General features: G+C 52.1%; 1 protein-coding gene across 1 annotated transcript in view; it reads right to left on the reverse strand.

The window, feature by feature from the left end:
* The window catches only part of NCAM1 (neural cell adhesion molecule 1), a 140255-nt gene that overhangs the window by 64518 nt on the left and 61862 nt on the right, over window positions 1-13875 (reverse strand). The window contains exons 10-11 of the mRNA XM_015421985.1: window positions 13172-13314; window positions 5413-5442 (exon numbers count right to left, since the gene is read on the reverse strand). Of these exons, the coding sequence (XP_015277471.1) occupies window positions 5413-5442; window positions 13172-13314 (173 nt within the window). The remainder of the gene's footprint in view (window positions 1-5412; window positions 5443-13171; window positions 13315-13875) is intronic.

Genomic DNA, 13875 nt, shown 5'->3' on the forward strand with positions numbered 1-13875 from the left:
GAGCCAAATCTCTCTTCATCAGATACCATCTGACTCTCAAAAACCTTCAGACCCCCCCCCCCAAAAAAAAATCTTGTTGATCTGCAAGGTGCTGCTGGACTCGAATCTAGCACATCTCAGTTGGTTACAGTGCTCCCCGCATGCTCTTGTCCATATCTTACCCCATCCCCTGCTTCAGTCTTTTCCCCTCTCCCCGTTCCCCCCACTGCCCCCCTTTCTTCTTCTTCATCTTTGAGATGCCTCCTTCCTGCCTCCCTGGAACTCACTGCTGGACTGAAGCCAAACTTTAGAAATATAGCCCCCACCCCAACCCAAAAAAACAAGTCCTCAAAGGTGGGGGGAGGAAGAAACAGTTCTTTACATTCTCTGAGTAAGTGGGAGAATATTGGGAACTTGGATGGATGGATGGATAGATAGGCAGACATAATAGATAGATGGATGACAGACAGACAGACAGGATAGATAGATAGACAGACAGACATAATAGCAGAGGTCGATTCGGGGGGAATCGCGGGGGATCGCCATTCCCCCGGGTGAGATGCGGGGGCGGGGCACACGATGAAGCCCCGCCCCCTGTTTCCGGCCGCCCCGCTTCCGGCCCTCATTCAGCCAGGAGGAGGCAGGAGAAGAGGGAGGGTAAGTTGCTTCCTCCCTGCCTCTCCCCACCCCTGCCTGCCTGGGGCCAGGGAGAGCCTTCGCGGGGCTTCCTCGCACTCCTGCTGGCCTTGCTGGTCCACCGCCAGGCCCCTGATGGGGCTCGGCAGTGGACCCACAAGGCGGCCGGCGGCGGCGGCCGAAACCGTTGGGAGCGGGGGGCCTTATGACACACTTCCGGTGATGTCAGGGTGTGTGGCATATGCTAATGAGTTCCCCTAGCTCTTTTTCTACGAAACGACCCCTGCATAATAGATAGAAACAGGTGATAGATAGACAGACAGACATAATAGATAGACAGACAGACAGACATAATAGATAGACAGATGATAGACGATAGATAGATAGACAGACAGACAGAAAAGATAGACACAGATGATAGACAGATATAATAGATAGACAGACACAGATGATAGATGGATGATAGACGACAGACAGACAGACATAATAGATAGACACAGATGATAGATAGATGATAGATAGACAGACAGACAGACAGACAGATCTATCTAGCAGGTCACTATAAAGGATTTTAGGAGGCCACCCCAACCATCCACAAAAAGCAGACTGTGGCTATTTCGGAGAGACCTAACAGCTGAGCATTACTCCAGAAACTTTTAAAGGAAAGCTGAACTCAAGTCAATTCTTGGAATGAGGAAGGGAGGCAGGCCCGTAGCCCGCGTGGGGCCCTGGGGGCAGGGCCCCCCGCGGGTTTTACAGGCCCCTCCCCAGATCCTCTGCTCCCCCCCCCCCATGGCCTCCCGGAAGGGGGGGGGGGGCGGCCGGCAGGGGCCGCCTCCCGGGCCCCGTCGGAGGGAAGAAGCGTGTCCTGGTTCCGGGAGGCCCGCGGCCGCGGAAGGGAGGGGCCCGGCTTCTAGTCTGAGGGCGGCCGGCGCTTTCTAACACCCCCGCCGCCTTCCTTCTCATTGCAGTAGCCAGCGCGACTTTCTCTCGCATATGGCTCTTTGTTTCCTTTCTCGACACTGCAGGATAGACGGTCAGCTCGATGCTGCCATCGCCCGCTTCCCCCTCTCCCCATCTCACCCCATTAGGGGATTATTCCGCACAGGTCCCCTCCTGATCTGCCGCCCACCCGCCTCGTTTGCTCCCTTTATGCAAGAGAAAGAACGGATAAATCTCGTCTGGTTCTCTCTCCCTCCCCACCCTTTAATGAAACCTGACCCCACTGGCCAGCCGATGCAGAGGAAAGCCAGGCCTGGGCGGCCTCCTCCATCCATCCAGCTCTTCAGCCCCACCCCGGGAGCCGGCAGCGCTGTGTGGGACTTCAGGGGCCGCTGGTCTCACATGTGATGTGCTTATGCTTTCCATGTAGTTTTTTGTTGTTGTTGTTCAGTCGCACAGTCGAGTCCGACTTGCGACCCCATGGACCAGATCAGGGCAGGCCTTCCCCCCTCCCCTCTGAAGGTGCAGGGAACTCCCCAGACATTTCTAGGATGTGAGTGAGTTCTATACACAGAAGACAGCGACAGAGAAATTAAGTGTGGAAGCAGCCAGAGAGGTTGTGGTTTCATTGTTCATTTCCCAGCACTCAAGGCAGGGTTACATCCGCTCTGCCTCTGCTCTTGAAGGCCTGCTGCCCATGCGCACGCTGCTGCTTCACGCCTCCGACCGACTGCACGTGTCGATCGTGAGCTGCTGCCCTCTTGGAAGTTGGAAGTGGAACCCACTGCGAGGTCAGGTGAGTGCTGCTGCCTGCGTGCGCCGGCGCCCCGCTCTCGGTCCACCACCTGCCCATCTCCCGTGTGACTGTCCCGTCCCTTCTCTCCCCTCCCCCCCAGTCTTTGCAGGGCTGCGCTGAGGCGCAGGCCCCTGCAATGCCTTCTCCGACCCCCCCTTTTTGCAGGGCCGTGCTGAGGCGTGGGTGGGAGGCCTGCAAAGCCTTCCCTTCTCTGCCCCGGTGCTGGTCGTGGTGGTGCTGCTGGAGTTGGCGTGCCTGGCTGACGCGCTGGAGAACGGGCTGGCGCTGATGCCGCCCATGGGGTGGCTGCATTGGGAACGCTTCCTCAAACCAACTGCTCCCAAGATCCCGGACGGACGGTAGACACTTTTTCTGGGAAGGAATTGGAGTATTTGTAAATGTTTGCATGGCTGGAGGGAGTGTGCGTGGCACTCCGCATGTGCTCAGGGGCACTGTTGCATTTGTAAATGGGGGTGGGGGGAGCTTGGAGAGAGAGAGAGGGCCGTCTCAGAGTACGGGAGGTCAAGCAAACCACTTCTGATGCCCAACAGATTTAAAGCATAAGAAATATTACACTATAGATAATTCTCAGTGCAGGGCAGGAGCTGACGTCATTCTAGTGAGGTCCCTTTTTCTCTTAAATCTAGAATCCTAGAGTTCCGCCACTGTGCTTTAGGGCCAAGCTAAGTGTGTGTCAGAGTGGGCGGAGGGGAAGAGCTACATGCATGTTTATATAGAAAGAGGGGACGGGGTGTGTGTCTGTGTCTTAATTTTTACAGAAAATGGAAGGTGCTGGGAGCTCAAACCTGCCACCTCCTTTCAGCACTGCATGCCATTCTGGGGCCTTCTTCTCCTAGATCGGCCCTGATATTGGATGTGAGTCAGGTTGGAAGAAAAATGCTCCCAACGGCTGGGTGCAGTGAAGTAAGGAGAAACAGGGTGCAGGATTTAGCTCCCCAGACAGATCTTCACCCATACTTTATATTTTAAGACGTAGATAACATGGATGAATACATGGGACTCTCCCCCTCGCATCCTGTTTGGCCTCACATCTGAAGCTGAAGTGCGGTGCTTCTTAGGAGGTAAGACACACTTCACCTGAGTCCAGCAGTCCTGACCTCAGCCCTCTGGCTTAAAAAAGTTCCTTGCGAGGTCACATCGACACCTAGAGATCTGTGCAAGATTTCCATCAGTGGGCCACTGTCTACCTTCTGATGAAACAAGCTCTGACACACTTCCCAGTGCAAACAGCCTAATTCTTCTACATGGCCTTCCTGTTCGTCATCTTGCACAAGACGACCCAAACCGGAACAAGAGGTACCCCCTACCAGTTGGGTCTGGCCCACCCCCTCTGCCTTTGTCTCCTAGAAATGAGGAGAACCCACCCTACGGGGATCTCCCTCCAAAACAGGATCATCTTCTCTGCTGCGGTTGAAGAGGGGGAGAGAAGAGAAACGGGAATCAACCGAGATCTTCACAAGAACGTTGTGCTTGGGGTCTTAATGGGAAAGGTTTGGAACTCGTCAGCAACTAATAGTACAAGGAAGCGATGAAAGATGCTCTTTGCTTAGTCACTGCTTCAAATTCTCACAGAACTTTATTTCGATCCCCAGCGCTTCTCAGTTTCTTACTCTGATATGCAGAATACTAATCGATAAACAGCTATCTGTGATCCGCTATCAGCAACCCGCCTCTCCCATCTTAATCATGTTCCTTGGTCTACCGGTTACAAAATCCTTCTAGAAATGCATCTGCTCCTGGAATTTCTGCTCCCTCAGCTATGACAAATTTTTAATGTGTCAGCCGGTAGAATATCAAACAGCTTTGCCACCAAGAAGGCAAGATGTTATCACCAAGAGCTGCCGTTGAGCGACACGAACCATCTCTCCTGACAGAGGAGACCGGCTTCCCCTCTCCGATCCCGAAACCCTCCATACGCGTCGCACACGTGCACAAACACGATCGGAATTGAGACAAGTTCCCACTGAAAACGACACAGCCAACCACAGCCAATGTATGCAATTCAGATCCAGGTACCTGGGGGAAATCCTGGTTTTGTGGAAGCTGTTGATTGAACTTCAAAAGCAAATTTGTTAGTCGGTATTTTAACTCTCCCCTTCTCATCTTCCCCAAAAGTCTTTAAGGCTGGAAACAAATTAGCGAAGGTCCAAAACAGCCCTTAGGCAGGTGCCTAAGAGGGGTGGCCCAACAGACACAACTGAGCCCTTTCCATGACACTATGGCTCAGCTGATGGTTGGCAAAATCTGGAGGAGAGGTCCAGTTCCACCCCTGGGTCAGCCAATTGCTCCTCCCTAGGTTTAGTCTACGGGGACTTTTTTTTCCTGGGGAACACACAGACTTTGAGAGAGGTAATTGCATTGCTTCTTGAGATGGAATGTGATGCAACGTTTCGGAGGGGGGAAAAAGCAGAATCAGAATGCACCTAGTAGGAGAGAAATGAGCAAACAAGTGAATTTGAACCGGGCTGTGAACACCAGCTCTGCCAAGGTCAAGCTGCCCGCAGGGGAACGGCAGCATCGCTTTTTAAAAGTATTGTGTTCCGAGCACTGGTGCCTATGAGAGGTTTGCAAACCTCAAACGCGGGAATCTGTAAAAACAAAAAAAAATCCAACCAACTGCTACATCCTCCGGAAGGTGTCAAAATTCTTCTTCGAAACAATGTTTACCCCTTCGATTCAAAGGAAACAGTAGTTTATTTTCTTTTCCTTGGAAAAATCACAACACTGTTGAACTCCGCCAGGGCCCTCAGCAGGACGCTCGGTGACGTCTGCCATGTTCCCAAGACACTGTGCTTGCTCATTGGAAGACAGGCTATGATGCAAAGCCAGTTCTAGGTCTATCAGCAAAGAGCTGGGGTCTATTATTGTGGATGCATATCACTGAGTTTAATGCAGTCGCGCCATTAATGCTGGATTTAATAGACTTGGTTATTGCTAGAAGAGAGTTGTTAATTTGCAACACTTCAAATACACACACACACACACATATATATACACGGAGCTATAGAAGATTGGCTATTAGTCTGGCAGTGTTATACCTCTTGTTTCTCGGGACGAGTCCACGAAGCCTGGAGAGAACAGATAGATAAAAACACAACACACACAAAAAAGAGCAATAAAAAGTTTACACAGGTTGTTCTTTTCCCCCCGCCCTTCAGTTCATACGCTGTATGCATCACACTTCATTCCATGCACATGCAAAACCAAATTTAAAAACGGGGGGGGGGGGAGGTGGATGGGGGGGCACGAAGAGAAAGGGAACGGCGACTGGACACGTCCCTTCTCACTCGTCATTCCACACAGGCATCCGGAATGTATCAAATCGGACAGATCAAAGGCCAACGACCGTAAGAGACCCGGTGCTTCTATTCAGCCGCAAGGCAGGCAAACTTGCGCACTCGACGACGCCTCCGCAAAACAAACCCCAGGAAGCAGCTTTGGGCGGCCCCCGCAACAGCTCTGCAACGCCAAGGAACACCTGCCTGGTGCTAAGTAAGCCATTCTGTCCACAAAGAGAGGCCAGCGACTAAAGCCACACCCTTTAAAAATGCTTCTCATGCACGCATTCAAGTGTAACTCTTTCGTGTCTTCTTTGTTTAAGGCTCATGCTCTTTAACAACAGACGAAAAGGGTACCGTCTGAAGCCCAGAAAACAGCCACACAACCTTTTTACTGTGGGCGGATTTCCCCCACTCCCTGAACCCCAATGACATTTTGTCCCTGTGACCAGCTCGATCCACTATGGTTGCTGGTGGTGGTGCAAAGTGCCGAGAAGTCACTGCCGACTTATGGTGACCCCTTGGCAAGAGACAAAGAGAGGTGGTTTTGCCCATGGCCTGCCTCTGCGTAGCAACCCTGGGCTTCCTTGGAGCTTTCCCATCCAAGTCCCAACCAGGGCCGACCTGGTTAATTAAACCCCTGGTGATTAAACCCCACAGCCAGAAAGGCACGAGACTCAGAGCGCAGCAAACTCTGCTGATGTTCGGGTAGCAGCAGCCGACACAAAGACCAAAGGACAGACACAGACATTCCCAGCAAGGTCCCCTGCCCACCGGAGGAAGCAGGGACTCTTGCTGCCGCTCCCTGCACACCGCACAAGAAGACCTCAACAAGGAAGCTGCGTTCAGACAACGTGACAAACCATGGTTCGAACAAACATCAGTCAGCCAGGATATCTCAGTGCGCTGCTCCTGATACCTCCCAGGCACTGTCCCCTCTGTGCGGAAAAGCTTCTGCTGAAATCTGGTAACTGGAAGCCGGAGGTGTGACCGAGAAAGTCCCTCCCGCAAAAAGTACATTTCCCCCAATGTTATCAGAAACAAAAGTTTTCCAGGGCGTGCGGGGGAAAAAACATTTCCACCACCTCACCGTTGAGCAACTGTGCCCCCCGCCCCAGGCCTTCTCTAATGCCGAGGAACTTTAAGGAAGCAACAGGACTGCATTTGTCAAGGTCTCAAAATTGCAAGATGGCAAAAATGTGCTCCTGTGTCACTCAGGAAAAAAACCCTGAGTCCTGCTGCCTACAGTGTCCACGAACAGTGTGTGTGTGTTGGGGTGTGTGTTGGGGTGTGCGTTGGGGTGGGGCAAGAAATAACACTGGGAGGGCCTGGCTCGGTTTGCACAAACATTTGTGGGGAAAACCCTGTATTGGATCTCCAGGACTGGAGGGGCGCTGAACCTAGAACAAGCTGGAATTTGGAGACAACCATCACCCCTAACAAATTCAAAGTACTGTCAACAGCTGCATGTTAAGGTAATTATGTAAGTGGGTCACACTCATAAATCCAGGCCTTTCTGCCAAAATGGGGGAGGAAAGACAAAGAAAGCTTTGGGATGTTATATCCAAAAATATCCACAAATCAGTTATTTTGATGGAGGCAGAACAAACAACAGCTAGAGAATCTGACAAGGAGGGGGGCAACAGACAGTCAGACTTGAAAAAAGAAATACGAAAGGTGTTGGGAGTGCTGGGAGGATCAGCTGGGGCCCGGGGCCTGCTAATCGTTGCTGCAAATCCCTCCCTGAGCTTTTGGGATCCTTTTAATACGATCCTTGACTGAAAGGAAGGCCAAGTATGCAGCACAATCAGAGGTCGATTCGGGGGGAACGCGGGGGATCGCCGTTCCCCCGGGTGAGGTGCGGGGAGGCGGGGCACACGACGAAGCCCCACCCCCTGCTTCCGGCCGCCCCGCTTCCGGCCCTCATTTAGCCAGGGGGAAGCAGGAGAAGAGGGAGGGTAAGTTGCTTCCTCCCCGCCTCTCCCCACCCCTGCCTGCCTGGGGCCAGGGAGGGCCTTGGCGGGGCTTCCTCGCACTCCCGCCGGCCTTGCAGGTCCACCGCCGGGCCTTATGACACATTTCCGGTGATGGCAGGGGGTGTGGCCTCATGACACACTTCCGGTGATGGCAGGGGGTGTGGCATATGCTAATGAATTATGCTAATGAGTCCCCCTAGCTCTTTTTCTACGAAACGACCCCTGAGCACAATCCTACAGCGGAGGTCGAGGATTGGAGTGTCATGGCAGCTGATGCTTCCATCGCACAATCCCCACCAACTCCCTGGCAAAAATGGCAGCAAGACACGAAGTGATGAACAAGAGAATCTTGGTGCATTCCCATCCCCTCCATTACCTCTGGAAACCTCAAGCTGCCAAACCAGAGGCGAGAAAGGATTTGGGTGTGATTGTGGTGGGGGGGTAACGCCAGTGGCTGACTGTCCACTTTGTAGGACTTGGGGGGCTGGGAAGGGGGTTCTGACCAACGCTCCCTCTAAGCTGTGGAGTCTTGTGAGCAAAAATTCTACTTTCTGAGCTCCTGGCATTAAAGTTGTGAGCGAGTGATTTGGCTGCTGCAAAAATTAGTACTAACTCAGCTTAGAGGGAACATTGGTTCTGAAAAACGGTTGAGCCGGAGGCTAAAAAACCGTGACCTGGCTCACACTAACTCAGCTTAGAGGGAACATTGGTTCTGACCCACCTCCCTCTCCTCACAGAGCCCCGCTGTAAAATGAATTGCTGACACGGAGCCTGGCAAGGATGGAGCTTCGTCTGGGATAACTGAATCTCTTTATTGAATCCCTGGCCAACGGCTCGGTATCTCCAAGTCCGCCTGTGCCTGAGGATAACAACTGCAGGACAACCCAAGAGGCCAACTCTGCAGGTCTGATGTTAGCCTAGATGTGGCAGAGATGCCACCATAAGGAAAAGTCTTGCAAATACTTGAAGAACAGCAATGTGAAGTCAGACCAGGAGACCCATCTGGCCCCGATGACCATTGGCTGTGGAAGATTGTGAGCGATGCCCCCTCCCGCCCATATTAATCCCTGCGACATGGTAGTCAGAAAAACACACCATCGTTGCAAAATGGACATTACGGTATTGGCAACTGAGCTCAAATATCCCTTGTCCCCTCTCTCTAAGACTTGTTAAAAAGTCATTTCTGGGGGTTCCCACCAGTCGGGGCTCCACTGATGGTTTGGAAAGGCTTGTCGATTCCCGTTTCATTGCATTTTAACTGTTTGCCCCAGAGCGCAACAAACAACGGAAATACAGCATAAATACCAAAAACTGTCCTGGGCTGAACAGCGATATATGACGGACAAGAGAAGCTGTGAAACAGACCCCCAAGCTAGCACATCAGGCACAGCGGCAGCAGTTTGCCATTCTCTCCCGTCCCCATATGAAACTACCTAAAGCAGCGACAGCCCTCACATAGCTCCTTCGTACTGAACGCCCAACGCTAGAGATGACAGTTTCAAAAATAGTTAGCAGTTTTACAGCCGAGCATCTGGCAGGGGTCTTGAAAAGCAGAAATGGGACCTCCAGGGAAAATCTCTCAGGGGCCGTCCTCCCAGCTCTTGCCTGAAACGTGACCCATTTATGACGCATTCTCACTCCATGTTTGGCTGCAGAAAATGCGACCGGCTATCGATTTTACCTTGTCATTCTCACACATTTCTGCTGAGGTCGCAACAGGTCCTTGGCATGCTGAGAAGTGCATTTATGCTCTGCTGTTGCCATCTGGGCATGACAAATTGATAACGGTATTTAGGGGGCGTGCCACCTGTCCCTGTGTGGGCAGTGCATTCAGATGCGACGCTCACAACTTGAAAACGATGCAGCACAATCGATTTGCCGTGATTGTGCTACAACAAAACAAAGTGACAAGATTCACGACACGGCAACTGCGGTTGTCACATGACAGTCTGCCTGCGAGGAAAGCTCTCTCCCAAGAGGAGCAGCACCATTGAAGGGAAAAAAACGCTAGGTCTTGTATGGTGGGATTACTACCAAGTGGGTGGTTTTACCTGTTGGCAGCAGAGGAAAGGTCTCGCAATCATGGGTTTAAATTAAGGGTGGGAAGGTACCGGCTGGGTATTTTGACAGTGAGAGTTGTGCAACAGTGGAATGGGCTGCCTAGAGTGGTGGTGAGCTCCCCCTCACTGGCAGTCTTCAAGCAGCGGCTGGACAAACACGTTGTCGGGAATGCTTTCGGCTGATCCTGCATTGAGCAGGGGGTTGGACTAGATGCCCTCTGTGGCCCCTTCCAACTCTGTGAGTCTATGGCACCCCATAGTCAGATGACTCTCTGTGTCTCTTCACTCTGTGACTCTCTTCAAATCTGATCTTTGTGGTCCTCCTGGATTAGAACACATTTGTCCCCCTACGTGAGCCACTGGAATTTGTCCCCCTATGTGAGCCAGAGGTCCGTCAGTGGCTATTAGCCACAAGGTATAGATAGGGGCTCTGGGGCAAGTGATGCTCTGTCATCCTGGTGCTTGGGGGGGCAACAGTGGGAGGGCTTCTAGTGTCCTGGCCTCACTGGTGAACCTCCTGATGGCACCTGGTATTTTTGGCCACTGTGTGACACAGAGTGTTGGACTGGATGGGCCTTTGGCCTGATCCAACATTGGCCTCTCTTATGTTCTTAAAAATCAGTGTTTTCCCTTGGTTCCACAGCAGTGACGGTGCCTACTAGCCATCCATTGTAAGTACATAAGAAGAGCCATGCTGGGTCGATCCAAAGGCCCCTCAAGTCCAGCCTTCTGTTCACTCAGGGGCCAACCAGCTCCCCAGCAACTGATTTAAAGAGGCATAGAGCCTCTGGTCCTGGAGGGAGTCGATAGCCATCACAACTAGTAGCCAGTGCAAGCCCAGCCCTACATGGATTTGTCCCCTTTTAAAGCCTTCCAAGTTGGCAGCCATGACCATGTCCTGTCGCAGCGAGTTCCACAAATTAATTATACGCTGTGTGAAGAAATACTTCCTTATGTATGTCCTGAATGGGAGAATGTGTACATGTGAGTGTCGAGACTGCAGGAGAACAGGTAGATGTGAGGCCAGGTGCTCCTTAGAAACCAACAAGACGTCCAGGGTATGAGCTTTCAAGAGACTCTGGTGAAAGTTTATACCCTGGAATTCTTGTTGCCCTTTAAGGTGCTCCTGGACTCCGACCCAGCTCATGGACCATGGATTACATGCTGATGATGCTTAAATGGGTAATGCCAAGGTCATGTTTATGAGCTCAAAGACTAAGGAGATCAGTCTAAGAACTTAAAGACAGCCTTGCTGGAGTAGACCAAAGGACCACTTAACAGAGTATCCTGTTTCCCAGAGTGGCTAACCACACACCTCCGGGTGGACCAAAACTAGGGCAAGAAGATGCTGCTTGGCTCCAGTGCTCGAAAGGACCCTGCCATCAGCTGGCCTTTCCTGATCGGAATCCCCAGCCTCTTTCATACCCAGCTGGAGCTCAGCGGGAGGCCCGGGACTTCTTTCTCAGAACAGGATTCCTTACTCAGCCTCGCTTGATCTCGCACCTGCGTCAGTGTCGGGGCCACGCTCTCCCTTATCTTTCGCTTGGGACTTTTACGGCCAGGGACAGACTGCAGCTCCACAGAATTCCTGGCCCAGGTGGATCCAGAGACATTGTCATTATTGCAAAACTGCTAATTATTTTTGCCGCAAAGAACAAAGATGGGTCCGGTACGTGATCAACGACAGTTAACAAGCGAACACAAAGGCGGCTGAGCTTTTGTGCCTGACATTACGTGCAGCGCGAGTGTACAGTGCAGGAGAGCAAAGAGTACAGAAACACAGGACAGGCTCACTTGGGTCTGCAGAATCTCTGATGCACCCCTCCACCCGCTCCCCTCGCCCCGGCAGCCGGTTTTTCAGCGTCAACTGTGAGATCGATGCACACTGGAACCAAAGGGGACCCCACCTGCCCCGGCATATCAGAGATGACAGACGGGGACGCCTTCCCTAAAATGGCTGAACTGAGTTCTCTGCAGATTCAGCAAGCTTTTAGGTTCCCTTGCTCGAAAGCCAGTTGAGTCCGACTCTAGGGTTGCGGTGCTCATCTCCGTTTCAAAGCCGAAGAGCCAGCGCTGTCCGAAGACGTTTCCGTGGTCACGTGGCCGGCATGACTAAACACCGAGGCGCACGGAACGCTGTTCCCTTCCCACCAGAGTGGTACCTATTGATCTACTCGCAATTTCTTGCTTTCGAACTGCTAGGTTGGCAGGAGTGGGAACTGGAGACGGGAGCTCACTCCGTCATGCGGCACACTCGGGTCTCGAAATGCTGAACTACCGACCTTCCACAGCCTGCAGTTCAGCGTCTCAACCACCTGAGCCACTGCAGCTAACTACTGCCTTAAAAAAAAATTATATCCAGTTTGCCTCCCTGATCAGGGTTTCAAAGCGGCTTTTCACATCATCCCCCCCCCCTTCTCCGCTTAGTCCCAGAGCAATCACCTTGTGAGAGCAGGTTAGGCTGAGAGACTGTGACGGGGCCCGGGGCCACCTGGCAGGCTTCCGCGGTTGAGCGGGGATTTGAACCCGTCGCCCCAAGTTCTGGTCCGACACTCTAACTCACTGCACCTCATGAGCCCTATGAAGGCTGTCACAGGAGGAGATGAGATGTATAATTCTGGCTAATAAACAGCTGTCACCCAAGGAGCGCAAGGATTGCCTCGGGACAACCAGGCAGGGAAACGTGGGCCGCTTGGGAGAGGGCTGGTGTTTCTTCCCTTCCGCGTCATTCGCGCACCAGAAACGTCCGGCAGAGCTATCAGTCTGCAGGACCGGTATAATTAGTCTGCCTCTCTGTTCCTGTGGGGCACCTGCTCACCCCGGAATTCTAAGCAATCCATAGAAACTTCAGGGACGTTTAAATCCCGCTGAAATAAACTTGGCTAGTAGTTCCTCACTGTGTGTTCAATACGCACGTGTCATGTTCACCTTAGGGAGGCTACCGATAACGACCCCACTCCCCCCCAAACAGAAACTGGTCTGTGCCACAACTGTCAAGAACAGGTGACCACGTGGATCCCCAGCCTGCCACGGAAAGTCTCTAGATGTTCTCACGAGGCCCTTCCCTTAGAGAGCAGGTTGCACCTGAATGTCCACCCACTTCAGTGGGCCAGCTGAATACCTCACAAGGGTTTTCAGTGGCTTGCCGCGAGAGCAGTACTGCAGTTAGCGGTCTGATCTGGGGAGTTTCCAGCCCACATTTCATCTCAGCCACTTCTGGAACCTGGTCTACGACTAGAGATAATGATGCTGGCCTACCCTAGAGGGCTGCATTAAGGATTACTGGGGCAATGTCTATGAGGCCTTTGGGGCCCTCACAAAGCCTTATATAAATGGGCACTTATATCATCTTCTGCGCTTGGCCCTCGCAAGAAAAAAACCGTGGTTTCAGTGTGCAAGGCTATGCTGCCGGTGGCAGGGGAGAATCACTCCAGACCCTTCCACATCCTGAGATTGAGGCGTGGAGCTTGGGGGAAGCAATACCTTCTCTTCATCGCTGATGTTCCGGGTGGAGGTCCTCCAAGTGATGGAAGGGATGGGGTCCCCGGAGGCCTCGCAGGTCAAGGTGATCTGATCTTCCAGCTCCATAGCAGTTTTGTTCTCCACATAGGTGATCTTGGGTTTCGCTGGAAACAAGGAAGCAAAAGGTCTTTGTGGCTGTTGCTGAAAACATGGGGGGGGGGGGGGGGGCGGGGCGGAGGCCACAGGCAGGATCTCCGGCGGGTTCCATTCACGTCCCCTTCTGTGGAGTCTGCCCACGAGAACCTCCAAGAAACGGTATGCCCGCGCAGCCTGACAATCATCACTGTTACAAGGTACACTACTTAAACAGATAAAACAAAATGAAGCTCTGCATGAAACAAACCCAGTTTTTGCAACAGAAAAAATAGCATCTTGTGCAAATGATACAAACTTGAACTGAAAAGAACCACGCTGTATAATTATACCAGACAGGATATGTCACCCATTAAAGAAAACTCTTTGGAGCAGAGATACCAGTGGAAGTGATGGTTATTAGAACTAAAGTATATTCACATGTGCTAAATACATATTCAACGAGTCCATCACAAGACAGGCATCCAGTATATTGTTCCTGTTTCAAAACTGATCTTCGTCAGAAGAATGCAGGAGAGAAAACCATCAAAAATGGATCTTCAGGAAGCAAATCTCCACTCCCAGACAAGAAG

Source organism: Gekko japonicus, unplaced genomic scaffold (assembly GCF_001447785.1).
Source record: "Gekko japonicus isolate JY-2015 unplaced genomic scaffold, Gekko_japonicus_V1.1 scaffold114, whole genome shotgun sequence".
NCBI lineage: Eukaryota > Metazoa > Chordata > Lepidosauria > Squamata > Gekkonidae > Gekko > Gekko japonicus.